Source organism: Plectrocnemia conspersa, unplaced genomic scaffold (assembly GCF_051122295.1).
Source record: "Plectrocnemia conspersa isolate PC_06_02 unplaced genomic scaffold, ASM5112229v1 ptg000013l, whole genome shotgun sequence".
Classification (NCBI taxonomy): Eukaryota; Metazoa; Arthropoda; class Insecta; order Trichoptera; family Polycentropodidae; genus Plectrocnemia; species Plectrocnemia conspersa.
The window spans coordinates 21,819,799-21,832,593 of record NW_028277177.1 but is presented as its reverse complement, the minus strand read 5'-3'; the positions used below and the strand labels follow the sequence as shown (position 1 = coordinate 21,832,593).

The window sequence follows — 12,795 nt, the reverse complement described above, 5'->3', positions numbered from 1 at the left end:
AGTTTTGCCATCAGTGAGACGATGAAATTGAACATAAACTTCTCGTAAATTTGGATACACAGTTCGTACAGAATTGTTATTTCTGTAGAACAATTGAACAATTTTAACGCGTTGAGCAGTGGTTAAACGATCCATTTCGTAAATGTGTTGTTGCAAACTAACATTTGACACTTTGCACACGTGTGATTATTGACAGCTGTCTGATTTACAGTGTTGCTAACATAAGAATTGCCACAAACTGTTCATATTATGCAAGTGCAAGTGCTTTTCAAACGTTTAAAGGATGTCCTCTCAGCACACGTTTGTATATTGCCGACGAGATGTTAAACTTTATTCTTGGATAGTCAAAATAATGCAATCAGTCTTAGTCGCAACTATTAAGTGTGGTCCCGACAATTAACTTAAATTTAAATCTATCAACAATATGTGTTCTATATTTTCATACACAATTATATTGTTACAGACGAACTAACAGTACTAGCCGGCGAAGATGCGAATATACAATGCAAAATTTTGGAAAGATGCGGTCGTCTTCATTCCGTTCGCTGGTACAAAGACGAAGAAAGGATAGCAGTACTTGCAGAAGCGGCCAGCTTAGCAAAAACAGAAGGAAAAGCATCTAACAGGTAGTCTTTGCTATAATTTTACCTTGAATAAAAATCTTATTAATTATATTTTTCTTTTTAGAATGTACGTCTCTCTGACTACTCCGAGTTTGTTGAAAATCTCGCCTTCAAACGTAGAAGATGAAGGACTGTACAGATGCGACCTGACGTACATGGAGCCGATAGACAATTGCAAAACTGTTCACATTGTGAATCTGAGGATATTATGTAAGTTTTATTTTTGTACGTCGTTCGATGAATGGTTTCTCACGAAAGAGAAAATTTAGCGATCGGATGATTCGAATAAAATCGTGTTATATAAACACCAACAAAAGTGTCAGAAAATTGTCGACAAGTGGTTTGTGGCTGTTGACAGAATGGGAAACTGAAAATTGTTCGAAAGGTACAAATTTCTATGAAAGCAGGTCATGCTATATACAATTTGATAAAAATAGTATAATATAAATTTTGAACACAAATTAAATTTAGTGACCTTTTAAATTCATTATTAAATTTTTCATTAAAAGTAGATATTCTATATATTAAATTCTGATCATATTATGCCTTGCCATCAAGAATTTTCTCCAACCCTTAACGCTAAATCATCTAAATGTGATCGTCGCTCTCAAGTTAATAAGAAGGCTATCGTGGAACCAATTCGAAAGAAAAGCTTGTTAAACTGACGCATAGATCGAAAATTCAAAGCGCAATCTGAGACAATCCTGCTAATATAACAACTTCACAGCTATATGTTGCGTGGCACATATATTCAGGGGGCGATATGCGATTTTCTACTTTAAAAAACATATTAATCTATGACAGCAGAAATAACTTTACATAAAACGATAATCCTGCATCAACGTCAACTGACGCAGGGACGTCATTTGGGGAGAGGGGCAGGTGGGGCATTTGCCCCCCTTGAAATTTCCCAGAAGAATGCATGTCATTTAATTAAATACTTTAATATTTAATAAAATTAGAATATTAAAAAAGTTTAAATGAATCTAAACCAGAAATTCTCGGGTTATCCCTTCTAAATCTAAAAAACAGTCTCGAATCTCGAAATATTTTTTAAAATATGACATTTCAGTGAAATCATATCGAAATACATTTTCACCGGTAGATATATGTATATATATTTATATCAGTGAAAATATAATTTATTTAACAGGTGCTAATATTTTAACTTTTCCATAAGTAGTAATATATACATTTGCATAGTTAACTTTATTTATTTACATGCGATGTATAAATTTTACAATGAATGTGTATTTTTCAGTGAAATTATATTTTCACTAGTGAAGTCTAAAATACTTTTTCACCAATAGACATATATTTCTACTAACTAAAATATAATTTAACTGTTAAGCACTACTGAAATTATATGCTGCTCTAAAATGTCTATGAAACTCAATTTGACAGTTGCGAAACGTCCATGTGCTGTTCAAACCAAAACTTAAAGTCTTCTGAGAAGTGATAATTGTTTTTTGCGCTCTCCTATTAATCAAAATTCGGTTTTGATATGCTTCATTCGATTCTCACTTATTGTAAGTCGTAATATTGTTACAAAAAGTCTTAATATGAACTGAAGTTTTCACTGCGACGGCGACAGCACGATTTTATTGCTTTTGACGTGGATATTACTACAGAAAATCGCATATCATTTAATGAAATACTATGAATCTTAATGAAATGGAAACATTAAGTTTTTAATTATAGAATTACTATGCATATCATATAATCTAAAACTGATTTTAAAATACTTTATAATTTAATTATTCATATAAATTTATTACATTAACATTTTTTATAGTCAAGTTTTAAGCCATTATATAATTTATCAATAATTCTTATTATTTTTCAGTAAAGCCTAAATCCTTATCAATGTTTGATGTTAACGACAACGAATTAAGGCCTAAATCGCCTCTCGGTGGTTTATTAGAAGGAAGTGAATTAACCGTTGAGTGCAAAGCTCTTGGTGGAAAACCAGCTCCAACGCTGACTTGGACGCTTGATGAAAATGAAATGCCTGGTAAATCGTCATAGAATACTATATATTTTTTGTTCAAATTTCATTATATATGTTTGAATCAATCTGCAGGTGATGTATCAATAACGGGTGAGAACGAAGAAACTGTAACTATTAATAGATTGACGTTCCCCGTCGAACGAAAGCTTCAAGGTGTTCAGTTGAAATGTGTTGGAACATCAGAAGCGCTAACTGAACCCATGACTACCGAATTGGTTTTAGATTTAATATGTAATGTTATGTGATTTTAATTGATTATGCTACACTTGAGACATATTTATGATTATAAATATATTACAGTGATGCCTACCGATTTGACAATTTCCGGCGTTGAACATCATGTCGTACAAGGAAGTAAAGTTACGCTTGAATGTTTATCTAAAGGTGCAAGACCACCAGCAGTTATAATATGGACGAATGAAACTGAATTAGTACCAGCCGAAGAAACACTCACCACTAGTGAAATACAGGTACGGTAAATAAGATAGATAAGAACTTTTCATAATTGGTTTTGATTGATTTTATCACTGTTTTATTATTGTAGAGTGATGGAACATATAACACTGTATCCAGATTATCGTTTTGGGCTACTAGATGGGAAAACAGACGCTCTTTTAACTGTGTAGCTAAACAATTAGGTCTTCCTCAAGAAGATGACGATTCTCATTTGAACGCCTCACAAGTATTAGATGTGCATTGTGTGTTGTCTTAATTTCTATTTAATATACATATTTCTGTGAATATATACTAAAAAGTGATTCTCTCATCAGTTCCTCCTGAAGTAACAGTCTCCCCTGAGAACGTAATCGTCAATGAAACGTCAGATGTCTTAATATTTTGTGAATACGAAGCGAATCCCAAGAAGCTCATGAGTGTTGTGTGGATCAAAGATGACAAATACATAGATATTGAACTAGATCATGAGCATTACGAAGGCGGTGATCTAAAACAGCAATCTTTACTTATCAAAAATACGTCAAGATACGACATTGGAAACTATCATTGTAAACTAGAAAATTCCGTTGGCAGTTCTAATAGTAGTAACTACGTAGCAGTGGATGTACAATGTAAGATTTTTAATGAAAGCATATAATTATGATATTAATCTAAACTAAATCTAATACAGATTTTAAAATATATTTATATTTAACTGTAAACCATGTTTATATATTTAAAGTAAATGATACAATAGCTGCACTAATAAAATCTAGTATCGAATTGAATTAAATTTTAATTTTAATTTTGCTTCTAAGCACTATATAAAATGTTTAATTTTTTTATTTTAATTTACTACGCCATTCGAAATTTACAATAGGTGATGTAATTTGATATATCAAATTGATTAACGAATGAGTTTTAAAAAGTAAATGTATATGTTGTGAAGTTTAGTTGCAATTTTTTCTAGGAAAGTATGATTTAGTGCTGCCATATCAAAAATATATCGTATTGTATTTATATTTGATAATAATTTTAATTCTATGGGCTTATTTTTTGATATATTACTTCACTTTCAGATGTACGTGAAGTAGAATTGATTACGGATTTTGATCTCCCGATTATTGAAAATTCCAAACAAAATGTTACAATGAAATGTATATTGACTGAAGAGATAAATCCAACACCTCTCTTAGTAATCAATTGGTTCTTAGACGGAGAACTTTTAAAGCAGTTGCCCGATTGCAGTAATGATACTGATTATGAATTAAGTAAGAAATATACAATAATATGACTTTTACATGTAAAAAATTATATAATAAACCCATTAATAGATGCTGCTAATGACATGTGCGATATTGAGCCAGATCATCTGCTACTTGAAGAAGTTTCAAGATTCTTTCAAGGAATGTATTCATGTCAAGCCAAGACAGCTGCTGGTTGGGGGCCCATAAGTAACGATACAGAATTGATTGTATATTGTAAGTATAAAACATTAAGCATTTTTATAATGCTAATGAATTAGTTGTATTAATTATTTTTTTATTCTAAGATGAACCGGGTCCGGCACAGTTAGTGTATTCTCCACAAAACGTCATCAAAGGGAAGTTGGTTAAATTATTTTGTTCTGTGGTGGATTACGGAAGACCTAGAGCTACAAGGTAAAAAAGGGGAAACATTATGTCAGTTAATTTACACTTGTGAACAATACACGTGCACGAATCTATTTTATATATGATATACCATTCATTACAATGAGATAACCACATTAAATACATTGTTATAAACTTATTTTCTTAGATTCCAATGGCACAGGGGAAATCAATTAATAACAGACATAGTTACAGCCGAATGGTTGATCGATCCAGTTACGTTAGAAACAGAGACAAACTTCAGTTGCAGAGCTGTGAACGAAGCTGGCGCCGGAAAACCAGCCATAGTTTCCATAAATGTCTTGGGTAATATATGAAACAAGCTAACATCAATAAACGTTTTGATATTGTAATACTCGTGTATTTTAATTCAGCTCCACCATCCTTTATCACCAATTTACCTCCGACTACTGAAATGATCTTCAATGCATCGGAAGTCATTCTAACTTGCCAAGTAGAATGCTCCCCTATATGTGAGATTAATTGGACTAAAAACGGAGAACTTATAAAATCTACCGATTTATACACAATAGTGAATACAGAAATGGAACCTGACGAAGAATTAATGACATTTGAATCACGGCAATCAGAATTGGTATGTCAGTTACTACTATTATATATTACACCTGAGAATGTTTTAAAATTAATCATGCTTTTATTCTAGATCTTCAATCTGACCAACTGGCCAGATCAAGTTATGAATCGTCTATCTGATAATGCTGTTTATGCCTGTTTGGTGCTAGATAACGGCGTCGGTCCTTCCATAAGTTCTTCAACAACGTTTGAAGTTCAATGTGAGTTATATCATAATCAATGCTAATAATAAGTCAATTAAAAATGTTCTTATCATTTAAGTTCCACCTGAAAACATGACGGTATCAAATAAAGTAGTGTCGGTTGAAGAAAACAACATACCCGAGAAGATCATTTGCACTGCAAAGTAAAAATTAATAGTTATATATTCAGTGGCGATTGGTTTAAAAATATACGGAGTTACAATACCTTTAAATAAAGCAAAACATTACTCATAGAATGTTTTTACCACTAATCACTACTGATTATATTATATTATCAAATATATAGAACATCATTATAATATATGTATGTATGTTTCAGAGCAAAACCGGCTCCAAAATTTAGATGGTACCGCATTAATTCAACTCACAATATAGATGAAGATATTAATATGGATTCTGTTGAAATATTGAGTAACGAACATACGCTTAAGTTAAAATCTGGCGTTAAACGTACAGCAAACGGAGATATAGTATGTGAAGCGTATAACACACATGGAAAGTCGAGAGTTATTACATATTTAAATGTAAAATGTAAGGAAAATACATACAATAATTTTTCAATGTATTAATATTTAAATATTTTATAATGATTATTTATTTTAGATAAGCCTGAATGTTCTCTTACGCAGACAGAGATTGATGATGAAAAAGTTTTATTGTGCACAGCAACTGCAAAACCTGTAGATGTAAGTATTAAATAATTTTAAAATAGTAGCACAAAATTATAAAAATATATTTCTATAAATGAATGGGATATCTATTGTTCTTGTGGTTTCTTTAATTTTATGTATTAAATCATATTTTAACTAAAATAATTGAAAAGTCGTAAAAATAATGTATAAAAAAATCAATAACAATAGTTTACTATCCCTGTTTTTATTTCAAAATGGTGTGATAATGTCACTCTCAACACTAATATATATTATATGTATAAAGGCATACCTGGCTTCGCCCGTATTTTGTTCTTACTTATATCAAATACATCTACATTTATTTTTTATATGACGGCACATATAGGTGCAACATCAAAATGGCCATGAGAGACGCATTCAAATCTCACTCAAATCCTGCCACATTGATCGGCTGCCCTTCTAGTTTATTTATTGTCATGGGAAAGTTAAGGGAATTTGAGAATTTGACTCTCTTGAAAAGAACAGACACATATAAATCAACGAGATTCTAGAAATAACTACATTTTTACCTTTAAATGTGCCATTCGTGTATATATGTGTGTCCATTGCATAGTTTTAATGGATCCAAATTCTTAATCAGCATAAAAAAAGGAATATTTGTGCTGTGGTAATTTAATTATAATCAGTTAATTTAATAGCTTAATTTTGGCAATTAAGTAAAATGAACATGCTGCAATTGGAATTATTTCTTCTTGATATAAGATATTTATTTCATTAACTTTTACATTTATTGGTGCATCATTATTTTTATGTAGTACTTAATTTAAAAATTTGTCTTATATCTCTTATCACTAGTGTGTTCCATTCATGATTCATGACTTTTTTGTGAGACAGGCTAATTTTTATAATAATTGATTAGGTGTTAACAATATTGCTTTCACACACATGATTTATTGTCGGTTAGGTTAACTTTCCATTGATTATTTTTAGGTAGTATATGCTATAAGAAATGATTATTTAATTTTTAGGTTAATTTTTATTGGTTAATGCAAGACGAGAACGACACAATTGCAGAAGATGCAATCATTTACAGAGATTATCAGAGCATCTTAAAGTTAGATCAAATATTTTTTGCCGATGAAAGCCCTCGTACATTTGTATGCACAGCGAATAATACAGTAGGAATATCTACTCCTTGCACGTTGAAAATTGAAGGTAATCATTTTATAATATTATTATCATAACAAAAAAGATTTTTATATTAAATTTCATGTAATTAACTTAGGCGTGCTTCCGTGGTGGAAGTGGTGGAGTAGAACAGCTTTATTAGTAGCTGCAGGAATAGGATTATTATTAATCCTTGTGATTATTCTGTGTTTGATAATATTGTGCATTTGTCGAAAGAGAAGAGCAGCTTCAAAGTGTAAGTAAAGATTAAGAAATAATATGCTTTTAAGTTATACATAATCTGCATGATTAAATAATGTTTGTTTCTCCCATACATGCATCATTTCTAACAAAACTAAACGCCTGTGGAATTATACAGATCATTCTCCAACACCAAATGATGAACTTGAAAGGTTTGTTTAGAGATAAATTATGTATCATTATAACAATATTTATTATATATTATTATATTATACGCTTTTATATTTTGTTGAATAATACATATTATTTTATTTTGATATCATATGCTCAGGTGCATGTTTGATAGTTTGTGTAGTTTGCTTGTGCATTATATTCATACATCATTATATTATTTCATATTTAGTTCGACAATACCTAATGAAGCGTCCATCGTTGAAGCAATTGTATCACAGGGAATATCAAAAACACATGTATCCACATCACCAGTTCAATTCTCAGACAAATCCAGACTAGTATCATCGCAGAGTAGAGCAATCACTCCTCAAAACAGAAATCCGTTAGCGGTGAATGCACAAAACAATGGACGCCTCCAAGCCGATTTAAGCCTTCTAGAAGCTAGCTACCAAGCGAGTTTAATAGCGAAGCAAAAGGCTATTTCTAGTACTAATTTAACTCAAATACAAGGCGATACAAAATTAACAAATGCAAATGAAAAGAGTGATACATTAGAAAAGAACAAATATAAAAACAATAACAATGAATCAGAAGATAACGTTGAAAGTCAGAAACAAAATGAAACTCAAGGTCTCACTATAAATAAATGGCCTTTAAAACCTGGTGTTTTAGTTCATGTCAATTCGAGTCATTCATTGAGTCCTAAGAATGCAAGTAGAAATAACGTTAGATCTCAAGATGATGAGATTGCTAAAGAGAGTGAAGTTGAGCCGCAAACGGCCAACGAAGCCACTGAAATGAATAAAATAGATTTGACAAAGTGCCAGAATATAATGAAGGATTCAACGAGCAGTAAATCTGCTTTTACTAGGATTTTCAAAAAGATGGATTTGTTAATGAGCATCGGCAAGTCAAATAAGGAGGACGAAAAGAAAGAATTGACGGGATCCCACCGATCCAAATCTAACAAAATGGCGTTAACCCTTTCTGGATTTGTGTTGAAAGATGAAAATGTGAAAGGAAAGGGATTGAAATCCATATTTCAAAATCCAGTAATCTTATCTTCGGAAGGAGGTAGAATAAAATACACTATATATTTTTCACACTTCAATTTTACTACTTCATTACAAATTTGTTTTACTCTATTCACTGAAATCATATATCACACTGTGATTATTTTTAATATGCATGTGCTTTTTTGCGTTTTTTTGTGTTTTAGCTGTAACGTTTAGGAGACCCCCCAAACCGAACGATAACAATATTAAAAATGATTCCCAACTAAATCAGACTAATAATAATAATATTGATAATGATGAAGATGCCAATTCGTCTAATCAATCTAGATCTAGTTCGAGCTCAAGAAAAAGAAAGAAACCCGGAGAAGGTTAGTATATCAAATGTGCAGAAAAAGACTTTCATGAACCATTTTAAAACTATTATGAATCATTTTCAGTAAAACACGTGTATTCAATTGCTTGATATTAAATTAAGACTTTTATGTTTTTCAGTGCCAGTTAAAGGTGGTGGGGAAAATGGCGTTGATAATCCTGGTGCTTATGAAAATCTACCATTCCATGGTTTACAACAAGCTCCTAATAAGGTATATATAGTGATACGAAAAAATAATCAGTACTTTAATAAAATAATTAATACAATTTGGGACTTTACACGTTTATATTTATTTTAAATCATGACTTGATAGGTTACCCCAATGCGTCATGAAAGCTTTATCATAATATATGTGGTCTATATGAATAATTTGATAAGACAAACTTTTTTGACTTTAACAACACTTATTATTCTTTGATTTTTATTTTTAAAAAATTGAATCAACGGGAAACATTATTTTAGTTTCTCGTGAACAACATCAAAATAGGCTCATACTTTTCTGCTCAGAATTTTAGTATAGTTGTGGTCAAAATTTATATTACATAGGTCAACCCCAAATGGCGTCCCTGGGTGTTCAATGTTCTAACCAACGCTCATTCGCTACCGCTCGCTCGTACCTAACCTGTCTAATAGTTTAGGTGCAAGCGAGATAAAATTCTAACCAAGATTTGATTTTTATTCTGACCCAAAGCTGATTTAAATTCTGACCATTTAATTTTTTGCCATTAAAATATGGGTCAAATCCGTCGCGCCCGCGCTCAATTTCTGTCATACTTCATCAGATCATAAAACAAAAAAATCCAACTTTCTGAAAACGCCTCTATTTGAAAAGTGTTATCGTTGCCATGGTGATTTAATGTCGTTCAATACATATTAATATTTACTTAAATAAAAACAGTGATTTTTGATCTCCGCGATGCCACCGATATCTCATCTTAAAACCCACAAAAACAATTTTCAAAGACAAAATATCTCGTCATGTACTGGAGACGTTATGGGTTTCTTAGATTTTTATCGACTACTTAGATGTGTGTAAATCAAAATAAAAAAGAAATAACACACAAGAGGGTATTTTTTACATATTTTAGAACAGCGTTTTGTCTAGATTTAAAAAATAGATTTTAACTTTTATAAAAATAAGACGCTATTTGTACATAATATTTGTTGTATACTATGTTATGACAAGCCTGTGTGTAAAAATTATACAATAATTTCATTAAACCACTATTACTTGTCATTTCTAACATTATTGAAGATTTCTCCTTGTGTTGATAACAAATCTGCTTCATGTCCGGATTCTCTATGGTTCACTTGCGTCGACTCTGGTTTTTCAGTACTCATCCATTTGCGTCGGCGTATCAGTACGTGCTCATATTGAAGGTCAACAGGTTGAGATCCCGAATCGAGTCAACGCTCAAAGTGTAACCATGTAACTTAGAGGATGAAGCCAGCTGATTGTTACTTGTTATGTCTTAGCTCTGCGTATTTCAACAAATCAAGTTGAAAGTCGAGATCAGCTGACTCTGGATCGGTCTCTGACTTCTCCATTCGCCGACTTTCTAATTCGCCGACGTGATTTCTAATTTCTGATTTTTAGATGTCTTATTTAATATTCTTCGATCTGTTCCTTTGTTTACGGTAACAGGCCTTTTATATCCGACTTTGTTTAGCCCTTTGATCAATTACATTTCGGTTGTTTTTCTAGTCAATTGGATTTCAGGTAGTTCCATTTTTATTTTATTACAAGCTTGTCCCTTCGGACTACCTCTCTGCTAATATGTATGGTACAAATACAGACCGTCCAATGTGTATACTTAATAAAGCCTCTTCTATGTAGGATAACTGAAATATGATAGTGTCTACATTTTATAGATTTCAATATCTTTAATATACAATGTAGGCAATTTGTCATCATATTAACCACATATATTATATAACATTTTTTAATTTCACTACCTTGAATAGACCAAGGTTGTTTATATATTATTTAATGTACATTTAATGCTTGACGTGTTTTTTTATTAATTTGTTTTTGTTGTTTTGCTAATGCTTTGTTACCATTTTTTTTATTTTCATGTACATCTGCATGGTTTTCATCGCCAACATTAATTGTGTATATATTCTCATAATACTAACAATTGATCTCATAATCACTACAAAAAAATGTGAAATTATCAAATAAAAACAATAATTATAAAGCCTATACAAATAATACAACCTCGCGTAGTCAGAGCGTTGATTACTCAAAACAATTCCAAATCGCCAGAAGCCATTATTGCGAAACAATTGGAGAGCAATCCATCGTTCACGCCTAGAATATTATCGTGCGCTCCGTTCTCACATAATCCCAACGCTCTAACGTCGAAGACTCAAAATTTCAATGCTACATCAAACCAAATATATATGAATCAACATCTGTCTTTATCTAATCTAGTCAATCAGAATCGCAATCAATTAAAAGTCAACGATCAAAAGTATTACTCTTTAAACATGAAGAGAGAAAAGTTAAAAAGAGCCGAACCAAAATTTAGTTCTATGAAAGTTGTACGAAAACGTAAACTGGACCGTTTTTATCCGAGCAAACAACGAATAGACTATATAATAGTCAATAAGAATCAGAATGCGAGGAGCAAAGAAGTGATTTACGCCAATTATCCATTTTCATCTCAACCGCATTTGTTTACGTCGCAAAGTAATGTCAACAATAGCATTAATAGTATGGCATTCCAAAATCTCACAGATTCTATACAAATACATGAGAATAGCTCTTTAAATATGAGCAATACTTCAGCTATTTCTGATAGTAAAACGCCAACTCCAGCTCCTCGATCGAATAAATCGTCTCCGCAGAAAGCGATACCGAAACCTAAAAGAGATATTCATATATATGCTAACGTATCATCTCAGATTATGTTATCAAAATCGGATCCGTGCAATATAAATCAATCGATCAATACTGTTTGTAAAATTCCAAACAATATTGAGTTGACTCAAACTTTAGGTATACCTAAAACGTTGCCAAGAACGTTTAAAAACGATAGTGTAGTAGATATGGCTAAAATTTATGATGCTGGCTCTAATTCGTCTACGTTTCCTAAGCGGACTAGTAAAAGCGGAAAACTTTTTGATACAGTCGAAGGCGGACCAAAGAATAATAATAAAAATGAAGAAGTGATCAACAAAGGCAAAATCATAAGCAGTAGGACTCCATCTAGGAATTCTTCATTCTCAAAAGAAGATAATAATCTAAACGAAGAGTTGCAACAGAAAAAGTTGAAGACGGAGTTGGTAAAGATAATGCCTAGTATCGTTAACGCTACTCCGAAAGTAAAACCGTATATTATCAATGCAAATATGAACGATATGATATTCAAAGGATATGAAGCTCATAATAAAGGCGTTCCAAAAAGATTATTTACTGATAATGTCTATCAGAATAAAAGTAAAGTCGGTAAAGTAATTCCAAAGCAAAACATGTTGATCAAACCGCCGAACGTTCCATTACAAATTCCTAATTTGACTGATAAGCCAGTCCCTAAAACGCATTTGAAAAGAAGTCAGAGTTCTTTGAGTGGTAAAGGGATATCTTCAGAGTTATTGCAGCACTATAAAGGATCGAGTGATTTACAGGACGGATCCCTTGTAAAGGCAAAAATTAGAGAGTTGAATCTCCGACAGGTACATTAGTCAAAATTTTAGAAACAACTTCATTGT

The 12,795-nt window shown here is 31.7% G+C and overlaps 1 protein-coding gene across 12 annotated transcripts in view; it reads left to right on the top strand.

Moving 5' to 3' along the window:
• LOC148227589 (hemicentin-1-like) overlaps window positions 1-12,795 on the top strand; it is a 52,206-nt gene that overhangs the window by 36,580 nt on the left and 2,831 nt on the right. For 4 of the 12 annotated variants that reach the window (XM_088201817.1, XM_088201814.1, XM_088201813.1 and 1 more), the window contains exons 3-24: window positions 464-626; window positions 688-833; window positions 2,470-2,637; window positions 2,707-2,865; window positions 2,935-3,104; window positions 3,179-3,332; window positions 3,405-3,701; window positions 4,149-4,340; window positions 4,404-4,550; window positions 4,622-4,730; window positions 4,870-5,027; window positions 5,096-5,316; window positions 5,386-5,515; window positions 5,577-5,661; window positions 5,838-6,049; window positions 6,122-6,204; window positions 7,179-7,365; window positions 7,436-7,573; window positions 7,697-7,730; window positions 7,922-8,766; window positions 8,912-9,076; window positions 9,201-9,292. In XM_088201817.1, coding sequence (XP_088057943.1) covers window positions 464-626; window positions 688-833; window positions 2,470-2,637; window positions 2,707-2,865; window positions 2,935-3,104; window positions 3,179-3,332; window positions 3,405-3,701; window positions 4,149-4,340; window positions 4,404-4,550; window positions 4,622-4,730; window positions 4,870-5,027; window positions 5,096-5,316; window positions 5,386-5,515; window positions 5,577-5,661; window positions 5,838-6,049; window positions 6,122-6,204; window positions 7,179-7,365; window positions 7,436-7,573; window positions 7,697-7,730; window positions 7,922-8,766; window positions 8,912-9,076; window positions 9,201-9,292 — 4,055 coding nt within the window. Of the gene's footprint in view, window positions 1-463; window positions 627-687; window positions 834-2,469; window positions 2,638-2,706; window positions 2,866-2,934; window positions 3,105-3,178; window positions 3,333-3,404; window positions 3,702-4,148; window positions 4,341-4,403; window positions 4,551-4,621; window positions 4,731-4,869; window positions 5,028-5,095; window positions 5,317-5,385; window positions 5,516-5,576; window positions 5,662-5,837; window positions 6,050-6,121; window positions 6,205-7,178; window positions 7,366-7,435; window positions 7,574-7,696; window positions 7,731-7,921; window positions 8,767-8,911; window positions 9,077-9,200; window positions 9,293-11,280; window positions 12,760-12,795 lie in introns of all 12 variants that reach the window. The other 8 variants (XM_088201819.1, XM_088201818.1, XM_088201822.1 and 5 more) reach the window with 5 other exon arrangements.